Source organism: Carettochelys insculpta, chromosome 6 (assembly GCF_033958435.1).
Source record: "Carettochelys insculpta isolate YL-2023 chromosome 6, ASM3395843v1, whole genome shotgun sequence".
Taxonomy (NCBI): domain Eukaryota; kingdom Metazoa; phylum Chordata; order Testudines; family Carettochelyidae; genus Carettochelys; species Carettochelys insculpta.
Window position 1 is genome coordinate 56974250 of NC_134142.1, and position 12056 is coordinate 56986305.

Consider the following 12056-nt stretch of genomic DNA (forward strand, 5'->3'; position numbering starts at 1 on the left):
GTTACTAGTACAATTAGATGATGGGTCACTAATATGCACCTCTAGCCAGCGACAGTAACACAACCTGCTGTTCAATTAGGCACAACTGCAAGTATCCCATGGCCTGCTAGGGCCTGAGGGGGAACAGGCAACAAGTGATTTTACAGGGCCATGACCTAACCATGCCCTGGGTAAGGAAATATCTAAAAACCTAGACGTGCCCCCTGTGTAGGGTTGCCAGATGTCTTCCATAAAAATACCAGACAAGTGGGGGAGGGGGTTGAATAAGGTGAGCTGGCAGGGAGGGGGTGTTAGTTGGCAGGGGTAGAGCCTTATGCCTCCAGAAGCTGAAGCCCCCTGCGTGTAGGGGCTGGGAGCCAAGGTGGGGGGTTTAGCTGAGGATGGGGGGCGTTGAGCCAGGTGGTGGGGGGATCGAACAGGGGCAAAGGTGTGTTGGGCTGGCAGGCGAGGTAGAGCCCCGGTGCACGCCTGCGGTGGCTGACAGCTGGAGCCCCACCCGCAGGGGGGTGAGCTGGGCCAGGTGGGAGAGTTGAAAGGGGGGGCCTGAGCAGGGCGGGGTGGTTGAGTGGGGAGAGGCTGGGAGCCGAAGTCCCGCGGGCGGGGCGCTTTGGAGCCGCAGGGCGCTGAGCCAGCTGTGCTGGGAGCGGGGTGAGCTGGGGCTGCATGGAGGTGGGGAGGGTTGGGGACGGGACACGCGGGCGTTGAGAGCCGAGCAGGGGGTTAGAGAGGAGGCCCAGATGTGCGGCTGGGGGAGGTGAGCCGGGGGCTTGAGCCGGTTGAGGTTTAACAGGGCTGAACCGCTCTGAGAAGGAGGGGGAAGGGGGTTTAGCCCGCCTGGCTGCCCGCAGCTGCAGTAAATCAGGCGGCTGAGAACCCCGCGGCTTCATTGTGCGAAACTCACGTTAAAGCACGTTTTGCGCACCCGGCGCCGCTGTACAGTGACAATACCCAGCATCTACCCGACCGCTAGCCTTTGATTTTTTTAACCGGGGAGGGAGCGCGAGTACCGGATCGCCCAGTTCAATACCGGACACCCGGAAACCCTGCAGGGGCCCTATGGCCATGGCAGTAACTGAGCCCAGGACGGTGGGTCAGGCGCAGGGTAGGGCAGCGGGGAAAGCGCAGATACTGCAGCGTACGGCAAACGTCATCAACCCTTTCCCGGCTGCGTGCACCGCTGTCCCGAGAAGCGCCCAGGGCAAGGGGGCTGGCAGCTGCTGGGGGCAGGGAGCGGGGCAGCTGCTGGGGGCAGGTTCGGGGGAAGTCCCGTTCTGCGGCCCCGTGCAGCGACAGCTTATGGGCGGGAGCGGCAGCACGAGACCAACTCGCCCGCTGGCAGCCATGGGCAGGAGGGACTAGAAGCTCTGCCAGGCTCGTGCGAGGGGGAGGGGGGCGGGGCCTGTGTGACGCGGCGGGGGACCCGAGGTGGGGCGGGCCCCGTGTGACGCGAGGCAGAGCGGGGCGGGGCCTTGTGCGAAGCAGGGACGCGGAGCCGTTCCGAGGGGCGGGGCTGCGCCGCGCAGGCAGCATGGGGGCGCACGAGCAGGCGCTGAAAATGGAGAGCGACGTTCTGGACACGCTGGAGGCGTTGGGGTGAGCGCGCGCGCGCGGCGGCCTCTGTCCGTTGTTCCCGCTGCAGTAGAGGCTCCGCGAGTTCCCTTAGCGGGAGGGGGAGAGAAATAACGCCCGTTCTCTGCCGCACTCGCCTGCGCTCCGCTCCCCTCCCCTTCGCTTGCGAGCCGCTGGGCCTCCCGTGCGCGGCTGGGACTGCTCCTGCGGGACCCGTAGCGGCCCGGCCGTTGCAGCGGGAAATGGCTCAGGGATTTACGCTGGGTGCCAACGGAGCGGGTGCGGCAGAAGGGGAAACGGCGGGGGGAGGAGCAGCCCCAAGGGGACCCTGGGTTGGGGCCGAGGGTCTGCATCCATTCAAAGCTCCCCCCCCCCCCCGCGCCCGGCAGTGTGAGAGTGCGGGGTAGGGATGCCATGGTCCCGCCTGGAGGTGTGTGCGCAGAGAGGTGTGGGAAAAGGGGGTGCACAGACTCGAGGGGAGATGGCTGTAGGGTTTCCTGCACCCCCAGGGTACATACGTGTATTCAGCTGTGGATTGTGCTCACCCTGCTTATTTTGAGAGGGGAAGAGGCTGCAGTGACTCAACCTTTTCAGTAGCTTTGCAAAGAGCCACGGGGGAGGAGGGGGGTGGAAACTGACCAGCTGGGACTCAGGCAGCCTTTCTTCTTGACCCCAGTTGACCTGGGGTGGTTAATCCCTCACTCCTCTTTGCACAGAGCCACTTTGAGGGGAAATTAATGAAATTTCATGGGACAGTTGGCATAGCACACTGGTTGAAAACCACTGGGCTAGAGTGCTTAATGTGTATCACTCCTGTAGGACTAAAAGGAACCATATCTGTATATAGCTCATGAAAAAGTATTGAACTACATGGTTATTAGAAGGCTAGTACAATAAACTCTTTCATACCTGGCAGCCCCAGCACTGCCAGAAATTCAGATTTCCAGGTAATAGAGAGGTATACCTAGCAATGCGTGACACTAAAGAAAAACAAGATTAGCTATTAAGAAACAAACAAAAATGTTTGCAGAGTAGTTTATGTACCAGCAACAGTAGTATTGTGTGCTTACATTGTATTTGTTGTATTTATTTGTATTTACTTTGACCACACCGTACTTATAGAAAACTTAACTAAAATTTACTTATGGTTAACCTGCTGGTTATTTGAGAGTTCTGGATAATAGAATGCCAGTTATGAAAGAGTGCACTATAGTCAGGCATTAAACACCACAAATAAGCTATGTGTGTTTTCCCCAATGTAATTATTCAACTTTGCCTTCCTTAAAGTCCTACTCCATTCCATTTATTGGGAATAGTTCTGAGCATGGAGTTCCAGTCAAGCAAGTTGCTCTGTGTGGGTGGAAACTTGGTCCTAGAAGGGGTTTTACTGAAATAAGTGGGGCTCCATACAAGCACACGGTTGTGCCCCCATAGTGCACGTCTCAGGACTGGGTTCAAATATTTCAAAATAAGATCAATAATACAATCACAGAATTGGTAAAATCTTGTGTGTTAAAAAGGTGTTTGGATCCTGTTTATATGGCAGAGTAGGACTTCTGTTTTACTCCTGTTTAGAGTTAATCGTTCAATGGTTTGAACATGTTACAATAGTGAAAACTATATATGTGCAATTTTCCTTAAAATGTAGTGACAGACATCTCGTGGAAGAGTTACACCAAACCTCACTGCCTGTAAAGCTAGCAATGGTGGCAAACATTGTGAGTTTGCATGAGATTATAAGCCAGTATAGCTATTTCTTTTATATAGGTTCTTATACCATATTCACAACTAAGGGTAGCTGTATACAACAAAGTTATTTCAAAATGATTATCCTAGCATCTGTATGATGCAACTGCTATTTTGAAATATATTTGAAGTAGCGGTTAACTTATTTCAAAATTAAAAACCCTTATTTCACGAGGAATAGTGCCTATTTTGAAAAAAGCTATAGTGAGTCCAATGGCTGTATTTCAAAATAGGTGCTATGTGTTTTGATGTATTTTGAAATAGCTGAGTGCTATTTTGAAATGCATTTTTGTGTGTAGCAGTGTTATTTCAGAGTAAGCTATTTTGAAATAAGGCTGCTGTGTAGACATACCCTAAGGTATCTGAGCACCTACGTTGGGGTGGCCAACCAATTAGGCTAGGGCTACATTATAGCCCTAGCTTGAAATAGCTCGAAATAACTTACAATGTACTAAGTTATCTTATGTCTACACTGTGGTTCTAAATAAAGGGCTATTTTAAACTTCCAAGTAACCCTTGTGCAACAAAATTATCAGAAATGAAATGCAGTGCTTGAAATAGTTTTGCTATTTCAAGCGCATTGTTTGACCACGTGGTTTCTATTTCGGGATACAAATGCACCCTGAAATATAATCCATAGTGTAGCCTTAGCCTTGGGAGACTAAGAGCCAAAATAGTTGTGGTTAGAGTGCAAAGAGCCAACCCCTCCAGTCTAACTGAATCACACGCCCCCCCAGCCAGGCCCCTGCAGGCCACCCCACCCCGCTTTAACCCCAGTGCCTGCATCTCACCAGAGCAACTGCCGTCTCCCTCCAGGTGCTGGGGTACATGTGCAGAGCCACTGTGAGCAGTTTGGGAGTGTTGCTCAACACTAACAAGAGCTGCATTTCTTTGAGCAAAGAGCTGCAAGTTGGCCACCCCGACCTACATGCTATTAGGAGACCAAATGAGAACTGAAGGAGAAATCTGTGTAGCATGGCTCTTTACTTGGTACAGAAATTCATCAAGAATAGAGTTCCATGACAGACAATGCCAAACCTGCAAAAAGCCTAGGTCCTGTGAATGCTGTTAGAGAGGGGGATTTGAAGAAATGAAAATAAGGATGAGTTTACATGTAATTTTTAAAAAATAGGGAAAATTCTCTTTAAACATTCCCCTATTGTACCTAAGCCCCAAAGGTTGCTGCACCAAGAATCTAAAAGTGAAGTATATATGTGCAAAATAATATATTTTTCTTTTTTTTCTCATTGTTTAAGCTCTGTGAATTGCAAAAAAAGTAGATATGACAGGAAGAGAAGTACATTTGATTTTTCTTGACTGTGAGTTTAAATTGTGTCCTGATTTCTGATCTCTTCTGCATAGGCCAAGTCTTCAGTAAAAAGTAAAAATACAATATCTAAGTGGTTTTACACATCTTTGATACATGTATACATGCATACTTCCTGCTGTGTTGGAAGATCAACATCAGTGCAGCATAACTTTTTACAGTATTCAACATTTTAGGAAAATTTCTAAAATTTGTTCAGTAACCTCCAAAATTGTAATGGACTAATCTGGTTTCAAACTAGTCTGAAACAACTTACATGAAAATAATTTTAAAAGCCAGGTGCTGCATACGTCAGACGTTTTTCATATTTTCTTTGCTCTTCAGATATAAAGGTCCCCTGTTAGAGGAAGAACTACTCAGCAAAGCAGCAGAAAATGGATTATCTTCACGAGACTTTTCTGAGCTTTGTGTTTGGTTAAGTTCCCAAATAAAATCACTGTGTGACCTGGAAGAAAGCATCACTTCAACAGCTGGTATTTCTACAAAATTTGAACTTCAGTGTATTGAAATAATGTTTTGCATTGTAAGCCACAGACCTCTTTGTCCCATTCCTGTAATAGACTTGTAATCTCTAGCTGTGTCACTGAAGACCTCAAATTATGAGAATCCTCCATTATACTGAATCCATCATTTACACTTCTTTAAATGCATGAGTGATGTGTGTGCCCCTTGCTGTAGAGGAAGATGGAAAAATCCCTGAAGTCTCTGCCGATATGACCTGGGAACAATTCATTTCTGGCTCCAAATAAAGCAATTAATTACACTCCAAGCATGTGGGCAAAATCCACTAGCCAGCTGGGAAAGCATTCCCTGTAGTAACTCTCAGCCTTCTCCATTGATTGTCCAATGGGCTATTAGAGGTATTTGCTATTAGCAATTGCAAGATTGGCTACATGCCATGTATCATACTAGCCTGCATAAACTTACCAAACTCAGTTTTTTTAATTTCCATTGCCTCCCTTGGAAGGTCATTTCAGAACTGAACTTCTCTAATGATTAGAAAATTTTATTTAATTTGAAGCCTAAATTTATTGATGGTCAATTTATACCCATTTGTTCTTATCAGCATTGACACTTAACTTTAATAATTCTTCCCTGTCCCTGGAGTTTATCCCTCTGATGTGTTTATAGAGAGCAGTCGTATTTCCTGTCAGCCTTCTTTTGGTTAGACCAGTGGTTTTCAAACTTTTTTCATGTACGGACTCTTAAAAATTTTCGAATGGAGATGAGGATCTCTTTGGGAAATTTTAGAGTCTGTGGACCCCCACAGGTTGAAATCCACTAGGCTAAGCTAAACAAGTTAAGCTTTGTCTCCCCTTGCAAGGTAGGTTTTTTTTCCATCCCTCTGATCGTGCTTGTAGCCCTTCTTTGCACCTGTTATCAACTAGGGATTACTTAAGTCTTTCTTCTTCTCTGTCTTACAGTAGATATGTTAGTTTGTAAGGGACTGACTTTGCACTTCACACTGTTAAATTCAACTGCATTTCTATTAGTGTGATCTATGATTTGTGATATAAAAATGACAACCTTATTATGGTTTGAAGGGAAAATAAAGCCTATCCCATCCACCTTATGTTGGATGTAGATTACTTGTCAACTTCAGCAGATTGCTCTGGTTCCTTGAGGGATCACTATAGACTTCTCTACTGGTTTTTAAATATTTGGGTGTTTTTTTTTTTCTTTAAAATTGTTGGTTATTTATGTATCGGACTCAGATTTTAATTTTAAGATATTAGGGCATCTTATTAGATTGGTAGTTTTTGAAAATGTATCTCTACCGTAAACTAATACATTATGTTTAAACCAGTAATTATAACTACTTTTCTTAACATGTTTGTGTTCTTAAAATTGAAAAAAACAGTGGTATTTTTGCTTATTTCCTTAAGGTGGGGAAGATGTAGAAAGCTTCCAGCTTGAGATTAGTGGTTTTTTAAAAGAAATGTCTTGTCCATATTCAACCCTTGTGTCTGGAGACATTAAGGACAGGTTGAAAAAGAAAGAAGATTGTCTTAAACTCCTTTGTAAGTTGCAACAGCTTTTTCTCCTGCAATAACATATGTTTGTAAACTTTATGCTTGTATTTAATTGTTTGCATATTTTTTATCTCTAACATCATAGTTTGTTCCATAATTTTGGTTGTTTACCTTCCAGTCTTCAATATTTATTTCTTTTTCCTCATATTTGTCTGCACAGTTGTGTTCTGAAGCACTTGATCTCTCCAGGTTTAATTCAAAGGGAGTTTTGTGCAATAATTAAGAACACCTAGTTGCCTTTAGGGTTCAGGTAGCTTAACAAATCATAGTTGCTTTTTACCATCAGTGATGTCCCTCATTCTGAGTGTCAGAAGATGCTATTTTATGGTTGCTAATTATATTACATACAAAAAAGCTTTGTTAAAAGATGTAACATCAGGCACTCAAACGTTAGAAAATACCAGAATAAATGCTGCCTGTGCATCTGTATCTGAGTGATTTAGCTGAAATTAGCATCTAAGATCTCTGAAGATTCCATCAGCACTGTGCATGCTGCAGCTATTCAAAATTCCTATGTATGATCAGACTTTATATGTGCCATCCCTACAGAGTAACTGCTTGCTGCAGTGTGAGTACAAGGGAGGAGCTGGACTTTCCCTGTAATAGTTGCTTTGGATTAAGGTATGGCAGTGAAACTGAGAGCAGGGAGTCTGTCTATGTTGTGCCTACAGTGACTTTCCTGCTGACACCTAAGTAGTGTGGAGGAAGAAGATGCTGGACTCAAATGTAAAGGGGATAACGGCTGGACCTGGAGGTTGTGGGGGGGTACCTTGGGATAACAAACCTGAGGTGTGCTGGAGCTGTGGAGGAAAGGAGGCTGGGGCTGGCTGGACAAGGCGATACGTGTGGATATGTGAGGAGGAGAAGGTGGAAGTGGCTGAACGTAGAGATTTAAACTGGGACCTAACCTGTAACTTTTAAGTGTAGACCCAGGCCTGAGGTTATAAAGTCAAGTGCTCAGAAGTTAGGAAATGGTAGAATTAAGTTTATCAGCCTTCACTCATGCCCTATAGATTATGGTACGATCTCTAATGAGATGATCACATAGTCAATTACAGTTTTGGCCTTTCATGAGTTTTGAACTTAGCTTAAAACATATCAGCACAGACAAAGTTGTGCAAAGTTTTATAAGCAACTGAAAACAGGGTCTTATAAGGTGAAGTGTTAGACAGTCTTTTTAGGTAGCACTGCCAATTTCATAAATAAAAGCAATATTTTGAGGAGTTTTACAGAAAATATAACTGAAGAATTTGGGCAATTTATAAGAAAATCTCATATTAGAAACTATTTTTGACTTTGTCAGGAAGGGAGTAAACATCTTATCAGAAATACTGAGTGTCAACCACTTACATGCTTTAAACTCTTCCTAATGTGTTTGTATAAGGTAGTGTCGCTCTTTGGGATTTTTCATTGTTTGTAGAGTTTTGCCTACCTGTTTTCTGTTAGCTTTGTATTTCATGTGTGTTTTATTTATTAGAGTACAAACATACATATCTTAAAGATGTCTTAAAGCTACTAGTATGACACTTTTTCTCTCTAGTATTTTTAAGTACAGAGCTTCAAGCTTTACAGATATTGCACAGCAAGCAACTTAAAAGTTCTCTTTTGGAAAAGAATAATGAAATCTCTCAGGAAGTACAAACTCTCTGTGAGTCTCTGGGCCTATCAAAGTCATCATCCTCTGACATTCCTCTCTTGTTAAGCAATGTGGAATCAAAGGTATGGAGGTTTTTAACCTTTAAATCTTCTTTAGCAATATATCTGTAAGTGTGAGACCCAACATTCTAGTTCACAGTCCTTTCCAGTTAGCATAAAGGTATTCTGGTTTGAAACTAGTCGGACCCTGTCTAACCCCCATGTAACTATTTTACATTAACTCGTTTCAGTTCCTTTGTTACATATGTATGCTGCTCTCAGAATGAGATGTGCTTTGCACCTGACGTTTTATATTGGAGTGGGGAACCTTTTTGAGGTGGGGGCCCAGGCCTAGTCTATTTTGTGGGCCCCATAGGCTCTGGGTTGGGGCCCAAATGAGGGGTTCAGCAGGGAGGGAGCTAAAAGGAAGTGGGCTTGGGGTGTGGGATCTGAGATGATGTAGGAGCAGGCTGGGGACTGGGATGGGTGCAGGGTCTGAGTGGGAAGAAGGGTGCACAAGGGTTTGGGATGCAGGATCTGGAAGGGAGGGGTCAGGGTGATAAAATGAGTGTTTTGAGTAATTTTTCTCTGACATAAATCTTATGTATAATGATAGTTTTTAAGTGTCTGATGGGAGTGTTGTCCCCTTGTGCTATGCAGTGCCCACACATACATAGACATATGTGATCCATTACAGTCTACTCGAATAGACACATGTGAAACTTCATCCTTTTCTGCCAAAGTACATAATATAATTTAGCCTGTTGTGATCTGGTAACTAGTTCATATCAGATGGTAAATAAACTTGATGTTAAGCAAAAAGGCCAACATTTTAAAAAGTGACTTGACTTTGGGTAGTGAATTTTGGATACTCGCCTTGGGGCCTGGTTTCACTGTGTGGGTGCTCTGCACTTTCTGTAAATCAGGCTCTTGAATTTTTCAGTTTAGGTACCTGAAAATGAAGGCACATAACAAATGAATCATTTGCTACTGGAGCAGTGGGTCAGGACCCCAAAGTGAGACTGCTCCCCCATCCCTTTGAAAGAGGTCAGCCAGTTTAGCTTAGACTTGCTGAAGCCCAAGCCACACTGTCTAAGCCCAAAGCCAAGGGCTTTAGTCTTTGGTGGCAAGACTCAGATAGCAGAGGCTGAAATCCTTAAGCTTCGGTTTTGTTCCCCCCTGCCTGGAGCCAAGTGGCTCAGGCTTTTGTTCCCCAACACATGGCAGTGGGGCTAGTATGCGTTTAGACTCCAGTCCCCTGGCTGGGAAGTCATGAAGTACTTTTTGTTGTTGGAAGTGGGCCGCAGTGCAATGAAGTTTGAGAACACATGCACTGATGCAGGGGGATGTCCCATGTATTTGTGCTTTTCCATCTTATCTTAGAGAATAAGCAAGCACCAGGAATTTAATATCTGATTTTTTTGTCAAGCAAAAGTCTAGGACTACTATGAACACACAGGAGATCTGAGGCTCTAATGGAGAAGAATTGAAAGGGGAAATAACTGTAGTACTAGGTTTTCTTTTTCAGAAACTTTTAGATTAGAGTGTCGTCTTAAATTCATTAGTTCTTGGGCTATTGTGGTTTTTGCTCCTGTCTCCACTAACTTGATCTCATAAAGTGTGTATTGTAGTCTGAGAAGCAGGAGCAAATTTTACCTTTTATACACTTTTGTACAAAACCCCCAGCAATTATGATGGCAATGAATATATTGTCTGTTATACTTTGTTCCACAGTTATCTTTTGCTGTCATAGTTCTGCTTCTAATGAAACCTTTTCATTCTCCAGTTAGAATATCTCATTAAAAGACATGATTATAAAATTTGAAAATCCCCCCCCGCCTTTTTTTTTTTTTTTTTTTTTAAATATATGTCACAGTCCTGGCTTGGTTTCCCCCTTGTGAATGCTCATCTGACAGCTCTCTGGAACTGTGCACTGGATCTCTGTGTTTCTAACTGTGTGACCCCTTGTGCACATTTCCCAGGTACCCATTTTTTCTGTTGCCCTTTCTAGGGAATTGGATGGGTCCAGATACAGGTACCACAGGACCACTGCTGCTCACCAAGACACCTCTGTTGCCCAGATGCATTCTCCCATACAGCACCATCCTCATTTGATGGTTTAATTCTTCATTTTCACATGAGTTTAAACAAGTAACAGACACTGCAGAAAAAATTGCAAACTAGTTGCTTTTTACTTACAAAGAACAAGAAAGGCATAGATTTGGAGGAAAAAACCCCAAAAAACTACCCAAAAAAGTAATGCCAGTGTGCATTTCCTTCTACCAGAGTCCTCTCCACTCTTGTGTTATTGGACTTTTGGCGAGTTCTTTCTAGGGTCCCAGGTGCTTGCTACTGGACACCACTTCCCCATCTCAGGCTTCTTTTTGTAATCATGGAATCCTCTTTCACTCCTGCAACAAGCTCCCTTCACCTTGTTCAAAATCAGTGGTTTAAAGGTTCTCCTTCCTCAAAGAATCTTTGTTCCCAAATTCGTGTTTAAAAAAATAAATGAGTTTTTTTGAAACACTGTGGCCTTGTCTACATGGCACTGGTCTTCAGCCCTGCTGCCGGCAGAGCTGTGCGAAGCGGGTTTCTGGAAATTGCAGATGGCTTCCCGTTTGCATACTCATGCGGCCAATTAGCATAGTCACGCAAGATTTCGCTTTTGGCAGAGGGTGGTGCTGGCAGTAAACTTGCCATGTGGACGTGTCTTTGCTGGCTAAATCCCCCTCTGTTGCCAGTCCCTTATCCCAGAGAGGGGTTTAGCCAACAGAGGCACATCCACACGACATGTTTAATGCTGGCACCACCTTCTGCTGAGAGCAAAATCTCACGCGGCTATGCTAATAAGTTCTTGGATTTTCACATGCCTGCTACCTTCAACTTAATTTGGTTCCACCTAAAATTGTATTAACCTAGTTTCATGGTTATCATTTGTAATAGAAACTGTCTGTTTTATCCAATTTGCAAATGTTTGCAGTATTCAACATGTCTGCTTTTTCTCTGTCTAGCCTCAGCACCATTGTCAGTAGCTGTGGGAATAGTTCTGAGAATAGTGTTTGATAGACTGCTGCTGCAAAGTCAAAGGGACAGATCACACATTGTATTTTGGTATGGCACATCAGAATATTGATTGAATTTTTAATAATATCTCAGATAATTTACAAGATAAATATAAAATCCAAACGACATTTTTCACAGACTATAATGGTACAAATTTTGGACTTGAAGAGGTTGAAAGTTTGTCTTCAGATTTATATTTCTTATGGCAAACTGGTGCAATGGGTACCACGCTGTGAGAGCGTGAAGAGTTAGGTCAGTTTAGCACTGCAGTGACATAAAATGTATTTACTCCAATTGGTAGGATTAAAAATTAATATGCTACCTTAAGGTTTGCCTGTCAGGACGTTGTCTTCTAGACTTGCGCTGAAGGGATAAACTGAGGTAGAAACATTGACATTTAGTACAAAGGAAGCACTACTTTGGAATTATGAAAAACAAAAAATGAGCAGTGCTATAGCACCTGAAAGACTAACAATTTTATTTATTAGGTAATGAGGTTTCATAAGATCCCCCCGCACTTTGACAGGCATATTCACTGGACATCTAGCCTCTCCCACTGCTGCAGCTACAGCCTGTTTTTAGTGTGCTGGCTTGATGAGAACTAGTGTAAGGATGGCCCCTCAAGTTCAAAATCACATCGTAGTTCAAAGTGTAGAGACACCTTAAGGTCAATGTCCCTTTCT

At 43.9% G+C, this 12056-nt stretch overlaps 1 protein-coding gene across 1 annotated transcript in view; it reads left to right on the forward strand.

The window, feature by feature from the left end:
• Nucleotides 1–1495: 1495 nt before the first annotated feature.
• Nucleotides 1496–12056, forward strand: part of FAM98B (family with sequence similarity 98 member B) — a 35434-nt gene continuing 24873 nt past the window's right edge. Inside the window, exons 1-4 of the mRNA XM_074996948.1 lie at nt 1496–1593; nt 4967–5115; nt 6529–6663; nt 8216–8394. Coding sequence (XP_074853049.1) covers nt 1529–1593; nt 4967–5115; nt 6529–6663; nt 8216–8394 — 528 coding nt within the window. The 5' untranslated portion in view covers nt 1496–1528. The remainder of the gene's footprint in view (nt 1594–4966; nt 5116–6528; nt 6664–8215; nt 8395–12056) is intronic.